At 36.7% G+C, this 17,153-nt stretch overlaps 1 protein-coding gene across 2 annotated transcripts in view; it reads right to left on the bottom strand.

Annotated features, from left to right (window-relative positions):
- LOC126471481 (transmembrane protein 183-like) overlaps positions 1–6,606 on the bottom strand; it is a 279,480-nt gene extending 272,874 nt beyond the window's left edge. Inside the window, exon 1 of one of the 2 annotated variants that reach the window (XM_050099683.1) lies at positions 6,375–6,606. In XM_050099683.1, coding sequence (XP_049955640.1) covers positions 6,375–6,531 — 157 coding nt within the window. In that variant the 5' untranslated portion in view covers positions 6,532–6,606. The remainder of the gene's footprint in view (positions 1–6,374) is intronic. The other variant, XM_050099684.1, reaches the window with a different exon arrangement.
- Between the last annotated feature and the right edge of the window lie 10,547 nt (positions 6,607–17,153).

The raw sequence follows: 17,153 nt of genomic DNA, 5'->3' as shown, positions 1-17,153 counted from the left end.
GTTCATTTTCAATCATTGGCTGATCACCTTCAGTCCGTTACATACTCCTTGCTGTCTGCTGCAGCTGCTGGCATGGAGTGCTAACTGCTCTAGGCTGGTGTGAAGAACAACTGCTACATGCTACTTTATAGAAGCTGTGGACCAGTATTATAAGACAACAACATATCAATTTTGAATCCATCAGAGATTTTCGATAATCAGTGGAATGATTTTTGACCTAAGAGTGTGTCAAAATAGCTATTCACTGTCTTCACAAAAATGACGGTGTCATTCAGGCAGCAAAAATATATCCATGTAAAGTATCACCGCAGGATGGCTGTTGTGCATTTAATAGCCCTAAGTTTCTGACCAATTATATCCCAGGCATGTTTGATATGTGACACATCAAACATGTGCAGAAAAAAGCTGTGGCTCTTATTGTAGAACTGAACTGGGACTTACCCACAAATATTAAACATTACCACTCAGCACACAATGACTGTTCATATGATCATTGTTGACCAACTGCATGTGACTAACACAAATCTACTCCAGTCCACAATAACAGCCATTACCTTATTACTATCAAGAGTGGCACTGCCCTACAAGAACTTCATTATTTTTAATCTCTCTTTAGGACATAACTTCAAATCTTATGCTTGAGAAAGGCACACAAGATAAAACTGCAAAAGTACAATAAAAACAGTTACAGCTAAAAGAGAAAAAGTTATTTAAAGAAATATAGAGGCTGTTAAACTGTACTGAAAGAAGTCCACACTTCTTGCAATGCTCTAGTGCCACATCTACACCATGGAGAAAGCTGCACAGTCTGTTATGGTCATATAGGAGGGAAATGAGGTCATTATATGGAAAACATACTCAAATCAGACAAGGAGCAGCATGAAAACTGACCATGTCATTTTGAAAGGAACCATCCCGGCATGGTAAACTATTTTTAAAACCACAGTGAACCTAAATCTGAATGATCAAATGGGGATTAGAGCTACACTCCCTCCAAATGAGAAATTTGTTCCTTTGCCACCTCACCTCTCTGCTCAGCATGCAGACAAGACAATAATTCATCATGATCGATTCCATGGGAATGATTGTGCCCCATGACCATGATGTAATCCATGACAGAAAGAAGGGTATCACAGACCAAAAACAAAAAAATCTCCTAAAACACCCACTCATGATCTTCACTGACATATCCATACCTAACCAAAAAGTAATAAAAAATTACACTTCTTTTCACACAACAAACACCAAATTAATCAGACGTAAAAAATGCCAAAAACACAAACAAAACGAAAAAAGCCTTAGTAACTCACTGAAAACACTACCACAACCCACATTGTCACACCAACTACCTAAACTCAAAATTACATTAGCACGATGATAACCAGAATTCATATGAACCCAATACCACACATTAACCTCAGCACTTCCACACCCACCACCAGAGGGCACCATCAAATACAACCTGACATCTACAAACACAACCAACTCAGAAACACCACGCTGTAGTGACATCACACACCACAGCACCATTGCATCACGAGTCAAAGCAGACGGATGGAATCGCATGGTTCCGTTGACCCATCAACTTTTGAAACCAGTGTCTTAGCTGCACAGCAAATGTGACAGTAAAATGTTTGTAAGACATTTATAACCCAATTTCAAGAAACATAAATGGCATACAATGATTTAAGAATTATACTGCATAATATAAAATCAATAAATCCAGGAAAGACAGCTTAGATTTTCAGTTATAGCATTTGTACTGGTTTGGTACATGGTCAGAACATTACTACATAGGAATGGATCCGCTAGGTTGAATGTGTACCTTGTGGGTCTTCACCTTCTGCAAAGAACGCAGCATTGAAAAAGCTCCTAAAAATGGGTGCTTATCATTTTCAGTTACTCCTTCAGCAAGAAAACACAAGATGATTTCTGATGACAAAAAAATCTCCATCTCCTCCAGTAAATCGAAAAATCTACCTTTCTTGGCCCTATGAAACAATTTTAATTGTGAGGTCAGATCCGGAACCCTGTGTCTGCTATCAATCAGGTGGGCGGCAAAATTAGATTTATCAGCCACATCCCTTCTTTCCAGCATCACATGCTCACGGAATCTGGCCTCAAACTGTCTGCCAGTTTGGCCCACATAACAGGCGTTACAGTCTGAACACTCCAATCTGTATACACCTGTTGGTGAAAACTGTGAGTTTTTTGTATATTATGCAATAATAAATGCCAAGGACTGTTCACAGTCAAAAAAGATACAGTAACTTTATACTTCTTAAAAACTCATGCCACACTCGTGCTAACAATACCACAGTAAGAAGACATAACAAATTTCTTATCCTTATCTTTTACAGGGTTGTTCACATTTGGTGTTGTATTTCATTCCATTTTTCTTGTAATTTTGTTGTAAATATTAGCTACATATTGCTGTGGATTATTATTACTTTTTTCAATGTATCTAATAATGTTTAATCCTGATTTGCATTCAATTTTTGATAGTGGTAATTTAAATAGTCTGAGAAAAACCTAAAACACCATCGGTACATGTGTCCTTCTGGAAATACCAATGGTACATTTCCCACTTTCATTGCTAATTTTTAAATCTAGGAAATCTATAGGATTATTACCTATTTCACTTGTGTACTTTATTTTGTCATGTAATTTATTAAACTGTGTAACAGTTTTATTAATATCATCAATATCTTTCATTAGAAAAAGCATATCATCTACGAATCTGAAACAATAAACAGTTTTAAGTGCCAAGTCGGGATTTTCATGAAAAAAGTGTTTTCTAGATGTTTAATAAAAATGCCTGTTAATAATGCAGAAATTGAATGCCACATACTTAACCCATCTTTTAGGAGGTATACTTCCTTTCTGAATATAAAATATTACACCTCAGGATTAGGGACAGCAGGCCAATAATGTTGTCAATCTCGTCCCTAGACAAATTGTTCTGTGCAATTAAATCTACCTTAATGATTTCAACCGCAGTCTCAACTGGTATATTTTTGTGTAAGTTAAATATGTTCCACTATACAAATTGCATCTCTGTTATAGTACATCAAAAATACTATTAGCCAAGTCATAACTGTTTCTTACTAACTACTGGTTATTGTTTTGGTATTTCTTTAATAAAGGCACTTTGCACTATACTTTTTACCATCAATGTATGCCCCCTTTGTTACTTGAAATTGGTATATAAGCATCTTATAAACACTTCACTGTGTACGTCACATTCACTATGCAAGCTAAGACACATTTCAAAATTTCATCACATAGTATATGCATACACATACAGTGGTGTGATTATGGTTTACATTTAGGCTATACAATTTAGTAAAGAATGCTAAATTATAACTTTTACACCAATTTGATAATACTGGTTCAATGTTTTATGGAAACAAAGTTTAACATTCTGATGTACTTCATGATTAGTGATCCAGTGTAATGTAACACTTGTCATAATGATTTTTTACTTATATACAAATGTATTTGAATTCGCTGTATTTTTAACTTAAATGATTTTTTTACATATGAGCAATGAAAATACAGGGTGTTAACTATCCAGTATGGTGTGACAAACACTTTTTAAATATTTTTTGGAATTACATGCCTCCAGACGAAATTGTATTTTATTATAATTAACATTTGAATTCTCTGTATTTTTATCTATTTTTTTTATCTTAACCCAGTCTTTTACATGTGGGCAAGAAATAAGGTCGTAGGTTATCCAGCATGACGTAAGCCAACATTATCTGTATGGATCTGTAAACAGCAGCCTCAGTTGGACAAACGCTTGTACATGCCTAAAATTGGAATATGTGTTGTCATAATTATGTGCAATCTACGTGACTACATACTGTGGTATGTAATTGTGGAATTTTAATTGTACACAACTTTGACATAGTATTTGATAAATGCACTGTTTCTAAGTTCGATTGTTGTGTTATTTGCATTTATAGCACTGATGGTAGCTGCACACAGATCATTGCCATAAGAAAAAAGTTATATGCAATAGAAAGGACCTAGGAAAGAATGGGGATTGAACCCCGAACTGCTGGATTTGTACCCTGGCATTAGCACATAATCGGCGCCCACACATTTTAATTGGATAGCTACTTTAATTCTATTAATAAGTAACATAACTGTTACATGTTTTTAATTTTTATTTCAACTAACTCAAAACATGTGTTAGTAGGCTGAACATCAAGATCCATTACGACACTGAATTAGTAACAGCACCAATGTCCCTAATAACTGGAAGCAAAATGACTGAAAAAAAATTATTGCTATGACAAGAGGAAGACCTCAGACATGGCGAACTGATTTGATCCGTGTCTGACAGATCACTTGTGTACCACCTAACATTAAGGACTAAAAAATATATTAGCTATTGATTCATTACACACACACACCCCTTTTTCGAGAAAATCACCCCAAAAGTTCCACGATGTGCAATTAACTCAGAAGTGACAGGATCAATACACAACTGGGCATTTTTTATCATATTATATGGGGGTCCAAAAATACATATTTTCTGAGAAATCAAAAAAAGAAACTTATGACTGACACAAATCCATAAAGTTAATGCCCTTACACAAAAACACCAAAGACCAAGCAACCAAGACATTTAGCTGGGCAGCACAGAACCTACACTATTACTACACAAATTCCATAATTTTTTAATGTATTTTTCTCTGTATTGAAACTGGTGAGAGTACAAGGGACAATAAGGTAAACAAATCATTAAGGGCTAATAACAAAATAGGTAAATAAATTTCTGAAACAACCTGGATTAGCAAAGAATTAAAATTTTAAATGTAGCTGCTTCACAATCGATCCTTTACACACTCTGTTCCATATCTTCACATTCCTTTGAACAACTAGAACACGTACTATATAAACATTAAAAGCAAATACATTCACTACACCAAGAACATCAAACAACTGCAATCTTCAAACAACTACATCTTGTTCCTTCTCAAGATTCATCAGAAAACAGACTTCATTTACTTTTAAAAATATTTCTTTTTCCCCAACTAATTTAGCATGTACCATGGTTATGATAACAGCACCTGAAAAATTGTTGCTGAAAGTAGATCAAGAATGATGCAACGAATAGTTAATTCTCATACAATTATTTACATCAATGACAACTCTCTGTTTTATGGTACCAATGAGGAGAATGTAACATTTTCCAATACATGGAATATCTGAGGTAACTAAATATTTTAGTAAGCATGGTCTAAAAGTAGCCAACTCACACCGCAGATGTATAGGAGATATTTGCGGAACTGGGTACACAGACAATACGGGGTCAGCACTTGGATGGCGATCTTTGATAGGAAAACCACATTGTGTACGCAGGAAAATAAGCAGTAGCTTAAGCATCTGTCCAAAGCTGTATACAATAAAACGATAAAAACAGGATAATTTTCCCGTTTATAAGTTATGGAATACATGTGAGGGTCTGTGCCACTGATGTGTACATAAACAGACGACTGGTGCTACAAAAAAGTTGTTATACAGGGAAACCTGTCACAGTGGCCTTATCAAAACTAAATCATATATATATAACACTTTCTGTACGCCACCAGGGTGCCAAACCCATATTTTGTAACGTACATAGTCACAATGCAAGAAATAAAAAAATTATTTCAGGCAAAGGGCAAAATTAAAAGTAACAGACTACTGTGCTTAACACAAATTTAAAAAAATTTCCTGTAAATCAGCATCTGTATTTATTGAAAGAATTCGAAACTGTGTATATTACATATTAAAGTTTGTAATTAAATACGAAATGCATTAAACCTTTGTACATTAATATTTATGTACTATACCTCTGTAACAATATGACGTTTGCAAAAGTCACCATTTGATGACTACATGCAAAAAGAGATATAAATAAATAGATAAATAAAAATAAACATGCGTTCCCCTTCGAGCAATTGTTATGGGAACATAAACTTCAATTGCTGTCCCAAATCATTCACTTTCGTAGATAGATGGATGAACAGGTTATATTCTATACATTGCTGCTAAACCATCGTAAATATTAAGATTCCATATTTTATTGAAAGGAACACGTAATTTGTAAGCTATGCATTAATTACAATTACTATAGCTTCACAGGTATGTTACATACCAAATTAAGTACAAACTGTCGTGTTTTACACCATACTACAATCGTAAATTTTACGAAGGTTTAGTAATCTGGGTTAAATACCTCGCTCATATTCCATAATCTTTATCACATACATATCGGTACTGTGTTGTTTCAACAAACCACTCACTTCTTACATAGTCGTTACGTTATTCTGACACACAAGTCCGTCGGGTATTTAGACTTGCAATACGGTACTTACCTAATGGACAATTTTGTTGTGATGGATCTTGCCCTTCCTCCAAACGCATGTCAAGGGGCTCATTTACTACTGGTTCATCTCGGGCCCGTTTATTCAAACTCATGTCGAGGGGCTCACTTTGTTCACACTCATTCAGTTGCCGTTTACTTATATTCATAAAATGGACGCGACTGCCACCGCACGCCTAGTGAAGCCAACTATGGCGACTGCGCCTACACTGCGCCTGCGCGCTTTCTGGTTGCGAACGATTGTATGATCTATGGTGGCATTAAATTTAACGGAGAGGCACTGACGCTACAACTGTGAAGCCAGTGGCTATAGCGTATAAATTTCTACGCGGTGAGCATTCAGATGCGCAGGACGAGAATTATGTCCGCAGCATCTCTTGCAGCTTAAGTCACTTGATTTTGGGACGGCACGTGTTAGCCCGTATAGCGCTTAGTGTATGTTGAGTGTCATTACTTCGGTTTGACAGATAAATCACCTTCAGTAGCACCGTGAAACTTTGTGTATGCGTTTCACAGAATTATTAATAATTTGATACCAGAACGTGAAGTTGCCTTAAAGATGTGAAGAGCAGTGGTATCGTACTTACTCGCCACAGTATCATAACTCAAATTCAGCTTCATTTACGTTTTTTTTCGGTAAAGGATAAGAAGTGAAAATCAACATTTCTTTCTTTTTTTTACCTATTCATGATGTCGAATCTCTGTTCTAATTAATTACGTGCAATCACACTGTAGACGGCGTTGAAGTGTCACGAAAAAACAGCGCATTTCGGACTACGAAATTGTTACAGTAAATATGGCAAGCGATTTACACCACCTGCTTGTCCATTACTATTTTCAATTTTCTTTATTTACCCTTTACTTTTTATAGGCAATTAAAATATCTATGACGTTTTTGCGCCATTTCATCAGAAAAGTAAAACCATACAATATGCACAAGAAGAAATAAAAAACACAGTATAAATGGTCCAATTTTGGAGTAGTGAGCGAAGTGACAGCAAACAATATTTTTTTTAGGTTTTCTGTTGCACTGATTCATATTGTCAAATCTTTTCTACTTAACTATGTTATAATGGTACTGCATAGGAAACTGTCTCATACAGACATACTTAGATACACACAAGGGTTTCAGAACTTGCATAAATTGGAGGAAATTAATAAGACTGTTATACGTAAATTTTATCTGCATATGATCTGAGCACCAGTATGCGTACAGTGTGACTGACAATTTACTTAAACACACTTGCAAATTTACCTAGCCCATCATGTGGTCATAAAAACACAGATATTATCTCTACAACACTGTGAATCAATATTTTTCGACATGGAAAGTGCATCATATCAGTATAACATTTAAAATTATGTATTTGTGATACATATGTATGAAACACACCTGGTCGTCCTTTTGCATACTTCTCTTTACATCCATAACAATGGCAGGACTACATCACAGCTGTTACTAAAAGTCAGATGTGCAGAAATGTATGCAAAACAAGGCAAATTCGTGTAATATTCAAGTTTCGCTATTTCTGCATATTGCAGACAAGAAGCGTTGTCCCATTAACGTGACTCTCCCGGTTTGACTAGAACATGCGCAGCAGGCTATGGTCACTCCATAGATGTGCATACTCTGTGTCAGTGGCCAACGGTAAATACAGGCCTGAGTGCACGTCTGTGTGCCGTCAGTAATGTAGTGTTAATAGCTAGCCAACATAAATGAATGCTTTGTCAGTGGCTTCATCAAACACCTTTGACCAAGCTACTGCACTGGAGTTATTACACGATCATAAAATTTTTCGTCATAAGTGTTCAAGAATGGATGCCTGATAGTTAACAACAGCATATGTTTGCGATGAGTGCATGGCTCGAAAAGAAAATGAAATGGAAATGACTGTGGGTGAAACCGTGTATAGCGAGAGGAGAAGCTCGAAGTGTTCATCAGAATTGGCGTCGTGAGCTACAGTGCAAGGACCTAAAGAACAAAGAAAATTATTTGAGAATGAGTGAACAAACAATTTAATTTGCCCTCGTGAGAGTAGCCCCTCATATTTGGAAACGCAACACTCATTTAAGAAATGCCATTTCTTAATTTTATTCATCGTATTCGATGTTTTTGGAAAGCCTGCAACTGCGTCATTCATGATTTAAATAATGAAACATTCCAGAAACATGTGAACAAATATACAGGGTGGGGAAGATAAAAGTGCCCCAGACAAGTGGATACGATTGGACATGAATGTATGTTTATAACCACACCCCGTGATGAGCATACCATGTGTATGCCCGTCATGTAATCCACACCAGTTCCTTAGAGCACATTTGCATAAACTGCACACCTGACACAGTTGTTAGCAGAGATGACTCTGCTCACGGCTCTAGCTGGTCACCCATGTCACCTGATCGGTCAGTGTGCGATTACTTTGTGAGGGGGGGGGGGGGGCCCTCAAGTCTAAGGAGTATCGCAACAACCCTCATAGTCTTCAAGAACTACAATAGAACATTTCGGATGAGACTACAGCAATTCCAGCAGTCCAGCTTTGATCCACCTTCAACAACTTGTTGACTAGGGCCCAAAAGCGCTAAGAGATGAATGGTGGTCATTTTCAACATCTGCTATAATTATGTTAGTACTGTATTTCCTTTCCTCTGCTGTGTTTCTTTGTATCCTGGAACTCTGTTCTCTGGTCTACTTTCATTTGCCCCGTCCTGTATAAATCACCTAACGAGGATTTTATGAAGTTTAAGTTAGGTTATTTAGAGAACAAAAAAATAAATTTATTTCACTTATGTGCACTTTGAACACACTTGACTTTTCACATCTCCATCTCCTTCCACATCCTTTCTTTCTATGTGTGATCTTCACATCATCCACAGCGCAGCAACTTCGAATGCAGCTGATTGCTGCAGCTATTTCTTCGTAAGATTCCGACCACTGAAGGTTTTTGTAGTCAGGGTGCTTTGTGCTATGAAGATTTTCGTATTCTTGACACTTTGCAATGATCACTGTGGGTAGCCACACACAAAATATACTTTGTCATTTTATAGCTTAGAGTCAAAATTGTTGCCATGCTTTTAGAACAGTTATGTTTTTAAATTAAAAATGCGACAAACTCAAACAACAAAACAGTATATACGTAAATAAAAAAAACAGTGAGTTGTTATTAGATATTGATAGACCTACTAGGACCTGTAGAAACATAGGCGTCTGTGAAAAATGCAGGAATATCACTGAAGGTGGTCTTTTATGTGCAAAGTGTGAGACAAAATCTCTTTTGATGAGCAAAGGTAAACTACTCACTGAAGGAAAGGAGAAATTTACAAAAATATCGAAGTGTAATTCATTACTGATTTATTAAATAGATCCAAAAGTATTCCATTAACAAACAGATTTGAAGTGCTCAGTGACGATGGTGCTTTTACTGAACATACACAAATACTGTCTGCTCCAGAAACACTTTTCACAAACACTACTGCTTGTAAACATCAGCGTGAAGACATTCAAATTCCCTGTAGTGCTGTTCCTACACTTCAAAATATCCACCAACATGATTCACATTGTAATCGCCTGAGGAAGCTCATGATTCTTGCCGACAGTCACGGGTGTGACATTGCTTCTCACGTAAATGAAGCGGCAGAAACTGAAAGGGCAACAGGTTTCGTCTAGCCTTGTGCATCCCTGACTCAACTAAATAAGCATGTTCATTTGGAGGAAATTGGTAATGTTTGGTGGCTCAAATCGTTTGTAAGTGACTGAAACATCAGTAGCTTGCCAAGAACTAATGGAGTGCTTGCACTCTTTGGACCAACAGATGTATGTAAACAATATGCACTGTTATGACTTACCTCATGATCATGTGTGAACAGAGAGATGGAATGAACAGGTCTTGAATGCATGCAAACAGTTTTCAAATGGTAATGTTCTGTATATAAGTGTTGTTAGTCGAAAGTTTCATACCTCACAGGGCCTTTATTTGACTGGGCTTTGAATAAAATTAATAACACAAAAATTAGTCGAAAGAATGACATGCAATCGTTATATCTAAAATACAGGAGAAATGATAAAAATGCTGTATCATCTTCTGCCAAATTTTCTGGTGACTTTGGTGATCATAATAAATGTAAAAATTTTTGTAAAGAGTTTTCCATATGAAAAAAGTAGAATTAATAATAAGATTATATCAGTGCATAGGTAATCTAAGGTGTTAAAACTACTACATCACTTCGTTCAGTCTCTGGAAAAAAGTTACTACATTTCGAATTAGTGAATTTTGAAATAAATATCGATATTGTATGTGTAACTGAACACTGGTTAGACAAAACCAGATTTTGTTAAACCTTCTTCCTGGATACAAATGTGCCAGTTATTGTTGTATAGGGAAAAATATATGTGGTGGAACAGCTATTTTTATAAAAGATTATTTAAAATTTACAGCAGTAGAAAAGTATCAAAACTTGGCAAGAGAAAGACTTTGAACTACGTGTAGTTGATTAGACAAGTATTAATATCTTAGTTGTAACACTCTATGGATCTGAGGACTGTCAAATTTTCACTAAAGAGTTTGAAATATTGCTCAATAATATACGATGTGATAGAAAGACGAGATTTAAATGTAGGCTTTTTACAAGATCAAATCACAGAAATGAAATGTTTAATATAGTCAATAGTTTTGGTTTTATACAAACAGTCAACTTTCCAACTAGAATTACTGGCGAAAGTAAGACTGCTGTAGACCATATTTTTATACGATTATGTGACCTTAACTATAGCACCAACATTATGAGTTACAGTGATCATGTGCCCCAGACATGACGTTAAACTGCGTCCAAAACCGAGTGACCACCGGCATACGTGATCCCCTTCTACCAAGTGCCAACAGCCTCCTCAGAGGGCGGATGAGCAGGTAAAGGATAGGGCACTCTGTTGTCCTTGGGATGAGAAATCGTCACTAAAGGCGAAAGAACCAGATGGGTGAACGTCATCAGCATGTGGAAGGCAATGAGTAACCACAACATTAAAGATCCTATGGCTTTCTCTAGTTACACATCGTGGCTGTATTCAAACCCAAATTTTCTGGAGTTTCAAGTCCCCCAATCGGATCTCTAGGGGACAGTTTTGAGCAACACTGTCACAAAGAAGAGATTATCATTGAAAGAGAGTATAAAGATAAGCACATGTAATGTGAAGGCGATGGCTCAGAGTGAAAAAATCAACAATGCCATCCAAGAAATGGAAAGAATGAGCATTAAGATCATGGGAATTAAAGAAATGTGATGGCCGGGTTCAGGTTCTTGTAACATAAATGAACATAGAATTTACTACCCAGGAACATCTAATGGACAGTATAAGTCTGGAATAGGATTTATAGTATCGAAAGCAATCGCAGAATGTGTCACTGACTGTATACCTGTTTCAGAGAGAGTGATGTTACTCCAAATAAGTGCTCTACCAGTACAACTGAACATTATTCGGGACTACACTCGAACAACAGGTCATAGTGATGAAGAAGTTGCAGAATTTTGTTCTCGAATCTCAGATGTTTTGCAACAACTACCGAATAAAGATCTTACAAAAATTATGGGAGATTTTAATGCCAAAATAGGAAGGGGGTCCAAAGACGATATTATAGGTTACTATAGACTTCGTGAAAGTATACAACTCTGAAATATTCAGTGCATTTGCAGGAGAGTGGAGATTCGTAATAACTAACACATTCTTCACACTGCCATCAGACGTCTCTACACCTGGAAGTCCCAAAGAGCTTCAGACAAAAATATTACCCGGAATCAGATTGATTAGGTCTCGATAAATCAAAGATATAGAAACAGCTGTCTCTCAATTAAAACCTATCCAGGTGCCAACATTAACTGAGACCACATTCCCCTAGTTGTTGTCTTTTAAATCAGAATAAAGACAATTCAAAAAGAAAAAAGTCAAAATGTATGATATCTGCAAACTGAAAGAATCTTCCATAAGAGAAAATGCAGGAGTTCATCTTAATAATGTACTGAAGTCTCTGTCAGGTAACGTGTGCACCAAAGTGGAAATTAAGAATATAAACTTTATAGTGGAATCAGTTAAAGAAGAACATCTGAAATCCAATGTCACTAAAAAGATGTCATGGATGACTGAAGAGATACTTAAAATGTGGGACATAAGGAGGAAAGTGAAAAGTAATCCTGAGGAATACAAGAATATCAACAAGGAGATCAGGAAACGGATATGAGAAGCTAACGAAAGAGAAATACAGGACCAGTGCAATGAAACAGAGAAATTACAGTTGAAGCATGATAGTTTCAATATTCATAAAAAAAGTCAGCGAAGTGACAGGAAATCACAGAAAAGGACAAAAACAGGTTGATGAATAATGAAGGAAAAATAATACTTGGACGAGATGAGCTTAAAGAAACATGGTAAACATACATAGAACAACTCTTGTATGACAACCAGTCAGAACTTCCTCAACTATATTGTGAAACACGACCTAGAATTCTGCTGGAAGAAGTACAAGTTGCGATAAATCGAATGAAAGATGGTAAATCACCTGGTCCCGACAATGTGAATGCCGAAATTCTCAAGCTGCTCTGTGACGATAATTTAAAATGGTTGACTACAATATTCAATGACATCTATGACTCTGGTAATATTCCACAGGAATGGCTTAAATCTGAATTTATTACGTTGCTCAAAAAGCGCAGGGTTAAGACTTGTGGTGAATATAAGACCATCAACCTCATGAGTCACCTGCTAAAGATCTTACTGAGGGTCGTTCGCCAAAGAATTTACAATATCTGTTAAGAACAAATGTCTTCTACACAGTTTGGTTTCAGAAATGCATTTGGTACGCGTGAAGCGTTATTTATTATCCAGGTACTATTTCAAAGGTGCATAGACGTGAATTGTGACATTTATGCCTGCTTTATTGATTATGAGAAGGCTTTCGACAGAGTAAAACACCATAAGATTGTTGACATTTTAAGAAGTATTCGTTTGTATGATAAAGATCTACGTGTAATTGTGAACCTATATTGGAACCAATCGGCTTCCGTGAGGCTGGACAGAGAAAATACAGAAGAAATAGACATTCTACGAGGTGTAGGGCAGGGTTGTATACTATCCCCACTGATTTTCAACATCTATTCAGAAGACATCTGTGAGGAAGCTCTTGATGACGTAGAGATGGGAGTGCTCTTAAACGGAAAATATATCAACATCAGATATGCTGATGACACAGTAATATTTTCTGATAGTGAAGGATAATTTTCAGTACTTGTCGATAGACTTGCACAAAAAAGCTCTGAGTATGGTCTAGATGTCAACCCTCAAAAAACGAAAACAATGATAATCAGTAAAAACAGAGTACCCTCACGTCACATTCAGATAGGCCAAAATCACATAGAGCAAGTACATAAACACACATACTTTGGCACTACATTAAATGATCAGTGGGATCCTTCTGATGAGGTGAGAACTCGAAATGGAAAAGCCAGGGCTGTCTTCAATAAGATGAGTAACCTTTTCAAGAATCATGGCTTAGCAGTGACGACGGAGATCAGACTTCTACGCTGCTACGTATTTTCAATTCTCTTCTATCGTGTTGAAACATGGGCTCTGACAGAATCGTTCAGTAATCAGCTGGAGAGATGTGGCTGTACAGGAGAATGTTAAGAATACCATGGACAGCGCGTGTCACAAATATAGAGGTTTTATGAAGAATGAAGAAAGAGAAAGAAGTACTGGCCACCGTGAAAACAAGAAAGATCCAGTACCTGGACACATCATGCAGAACTACAACAGATACCGTCTCCTCCAGACCACTGTGCAAGGAAAAATAGCAGGGAAGAGAAGTGTTGGCTGGAGAAGAATATCCTAGCTTAAGAACATCAGAACGTGGACCTCTAACACATCTACAGAGCTATTTAGAGCTGCAAGTGACAGTAAAAGCAATACCATTGTCAACATCCAGAACAGATAGGAACCAGAAGAAGAAGAAGAACAGTGATTTTGAACCTCAGCTCCTGTCTATTGAACTAAATTTTGATAGTAAATGACGACCAAAAATTGAAATAATTTAACAGAGTTCAGCGACGACAAGGTCACAGTGTTTAATTTTATGCTGTCAAGGGAATATGGGATGATGCCTTCAGTAAAACTGAAATAAATAGCATATTCTACAGTCTTCATAATATGTGTCTGCATTACTTTCATATATGATTTCCAATGAGAAAGAAAATGATTAGTATAGTTAGAAACAAATGTTGAATTACAAAACCTATAATAACTTTCAGTAAAAGGAAAAAAAATCTCCATACCTTCATCCATCAATAACACTGCTTCAGAAGTTAGAATTTATGTGAGAAAATATAACCAAATATTTAACAACATAATAAATGAAGCCAAATGACAAAGCAATGATAGCTACATTTGAAGTGCAAAAAAATATAATGAAATCTGTCAGGAAGGTTATTACAGCAGAAACTGTCACAGAACGGTCATCATCAAAGAATATCTCTCTGCAAATTGAAAATAAGAGACTCTCATATCCAAAAGTGATGGCTGATAAGTTTATTGGGTATTTTACTAATATAGCAAATCAGTTAATCCAAAATCAATATGAAGACAGACCTATGTGCTTACCAAATTATTTAAATGCTAGTCTTAAATATATCTTCCTTCAAGCAGTCATGGAGACAGAGATGAAGCAAGTAATAAGGTCATTCAAAAAAGATATTCATATGGGCTGGATGTTATGTCAGATTATGTATTTAAAAATTCCTTTGATAATGTAACAAAATCTCTAATGTATATAGTAAACACATCCCTGTCAATAGCTTCCCAATAGCTCACAAACAGCTAAAGTAACCCAACTATTAAAAAAATGAGACACTGAGAATGTAAATAGCTATCGTCCAGTATTCCAATTCAGTGTTTGCTCCAAAATATTTGAAAGAAATTCCACAACAGGCTTCAAAGCTACATTACAAAAAATTTATTACTCTCACCAAATCAGCACAGATTCATTAAATCCAGGAGTACATTAACAGTACATTTGAGTATTCAGAAACTGTTTCTCAAACACTAGATGACAGAGAACTTGCTACTCCTATTTACCTCAAAAGTATTTGATGTAATTAACTATGACTTTCTTACTAACAAATTAGTTCAAAAAGGTGTCAGATGGAACCCAAATCAGTGGACAAGATCTTATCTATATGACAGGCGGAAAATGGTGGCTTCAAGGTATGATAACATTATAGAAAATCTCATTACAACAACAACACATCTATCCAATAAATGATCAGTAAAGTGTGGATGCCACAAGGCTCTGTCTTAGGATCTCTATTGTCCTCCTTCACACTGATTTAAATGACATTATTAAAAAGGAAAAACAAATCTTATTTTCTGATGACACCAGCATCATAATAACAGCTACTGACAAAATTCCTATGAAAATAGCAATAGATACTTGAATGTCCTTAGTCACTAGCTGGTTCTAAAAATAAGATAATAATAAATAAGGAAAAATTGTCTTTATGAATTTCCAGTCTTCTCCAGTTGAAAAACAACTAGATATAATACCATATCTTGACAACACATTATTGAAATTACTTACTGAAACTAAAGTTCTAGGTATATAGGTGAAGACAATTTAAAATGGAACTGTCGCGTAAAAGAACTTGGAAAAAAGCTTTCAAAACCTTTTTATGCTCTTCGTGTGTTAAGCCAAAGTGCAAGCAGGCCAACAGTCATTCAGGCATATTATGCATACTTCCATTCATTACTCCAGTATGGGCTAATCTTCTGGGAAAACTCAGCCACCAGCATAAAAATCTGTAGGCTGTCTCTGGAAACACGTAGATCACATTTCATACAGCTGAAAATACTGAGCCTGACAAGCCTTTACATATACTGAAGAGCCGAAGAAACTGATACACCTGCCTAATATAGTGTAGGGCACCCGCGAGCATGCAGAAGTGCGACAACACGACATGCCATGGACTTGACTGATGTCTGAATTAGTGCTGGAGGGAACTATTACCATGAATCCTGCAGGGCTGTCCATAAATCCGTAAGAGTACGAGGGGATAGAAATCTCTTGTGAACAGCATGTTGCAAGGCATCCCAGATAGGCTCAATAATGTTCATGTCTGGGAGGTTTGGTGGCCAGGGAAGTGTTTAAACTCAGAAGAGTGCTCCTGGAGCCACTCTGGACGTGTAGGGTGCCACATTGTCCTGCTGGTATTGTCCAAGTCCTTCAGAATGCACAACGGACATGAATGGATTCAGATGATCAGATAGGATGCTTAAGTACATATCTCCTGTCAGAGACGTATCTAGATGTATAAGGGTCCCCTATCATTCCAACTGCACATGCCCCACACCATTACTGACCCTCCACCAGCCTGAACAGTCCCCTGCTGACATACTGAGTCCATGGATTCATGAGGTTGTCTCCATACCCATACACGTCCATCAGCTCGATACAATTTGAAACAAGACTCGTCTGACCAGGTAACATGTTTCCAGTCATCAACAGTCCAATGTTGGTGTTGACACGCCCAGGCGAGACATAAAGCTTTGTGTCATGCAGTCACCAAGGGTACACGAGTGGGCCTTCGGCTCCAAAAGCCCATATCGATGATGTTTCATTAAATGGTTCGCACTCTGACACTTGTTGATGGCCCAGCATTGAAATCTGCAGCATTTTTAGAAGACTTGCACTTTTGTCTTGTTGAACGATTTTCTTCAGTCATTGTTGGTCCCGTTCTTGCA

Source organism: Schistocerca serialis, chromosome 3 (genome assembly GCF_023864345.2).
Source record: "Schistocerca serialis cubense isolate TAMUIC-IGC-003099 chromosome 3, iqSchSeri2.2, whole genome shotgun sequence".
Lineage (NCBI taxonomy): Eukaryota > Metazoa > Arthropoda > Insecta > Orthoptera > Acrididae > Schistocerca > Schistocerca serialis.
This window is presented reverse-complemented; position numbering and strand designations above follow the sequence as displayed.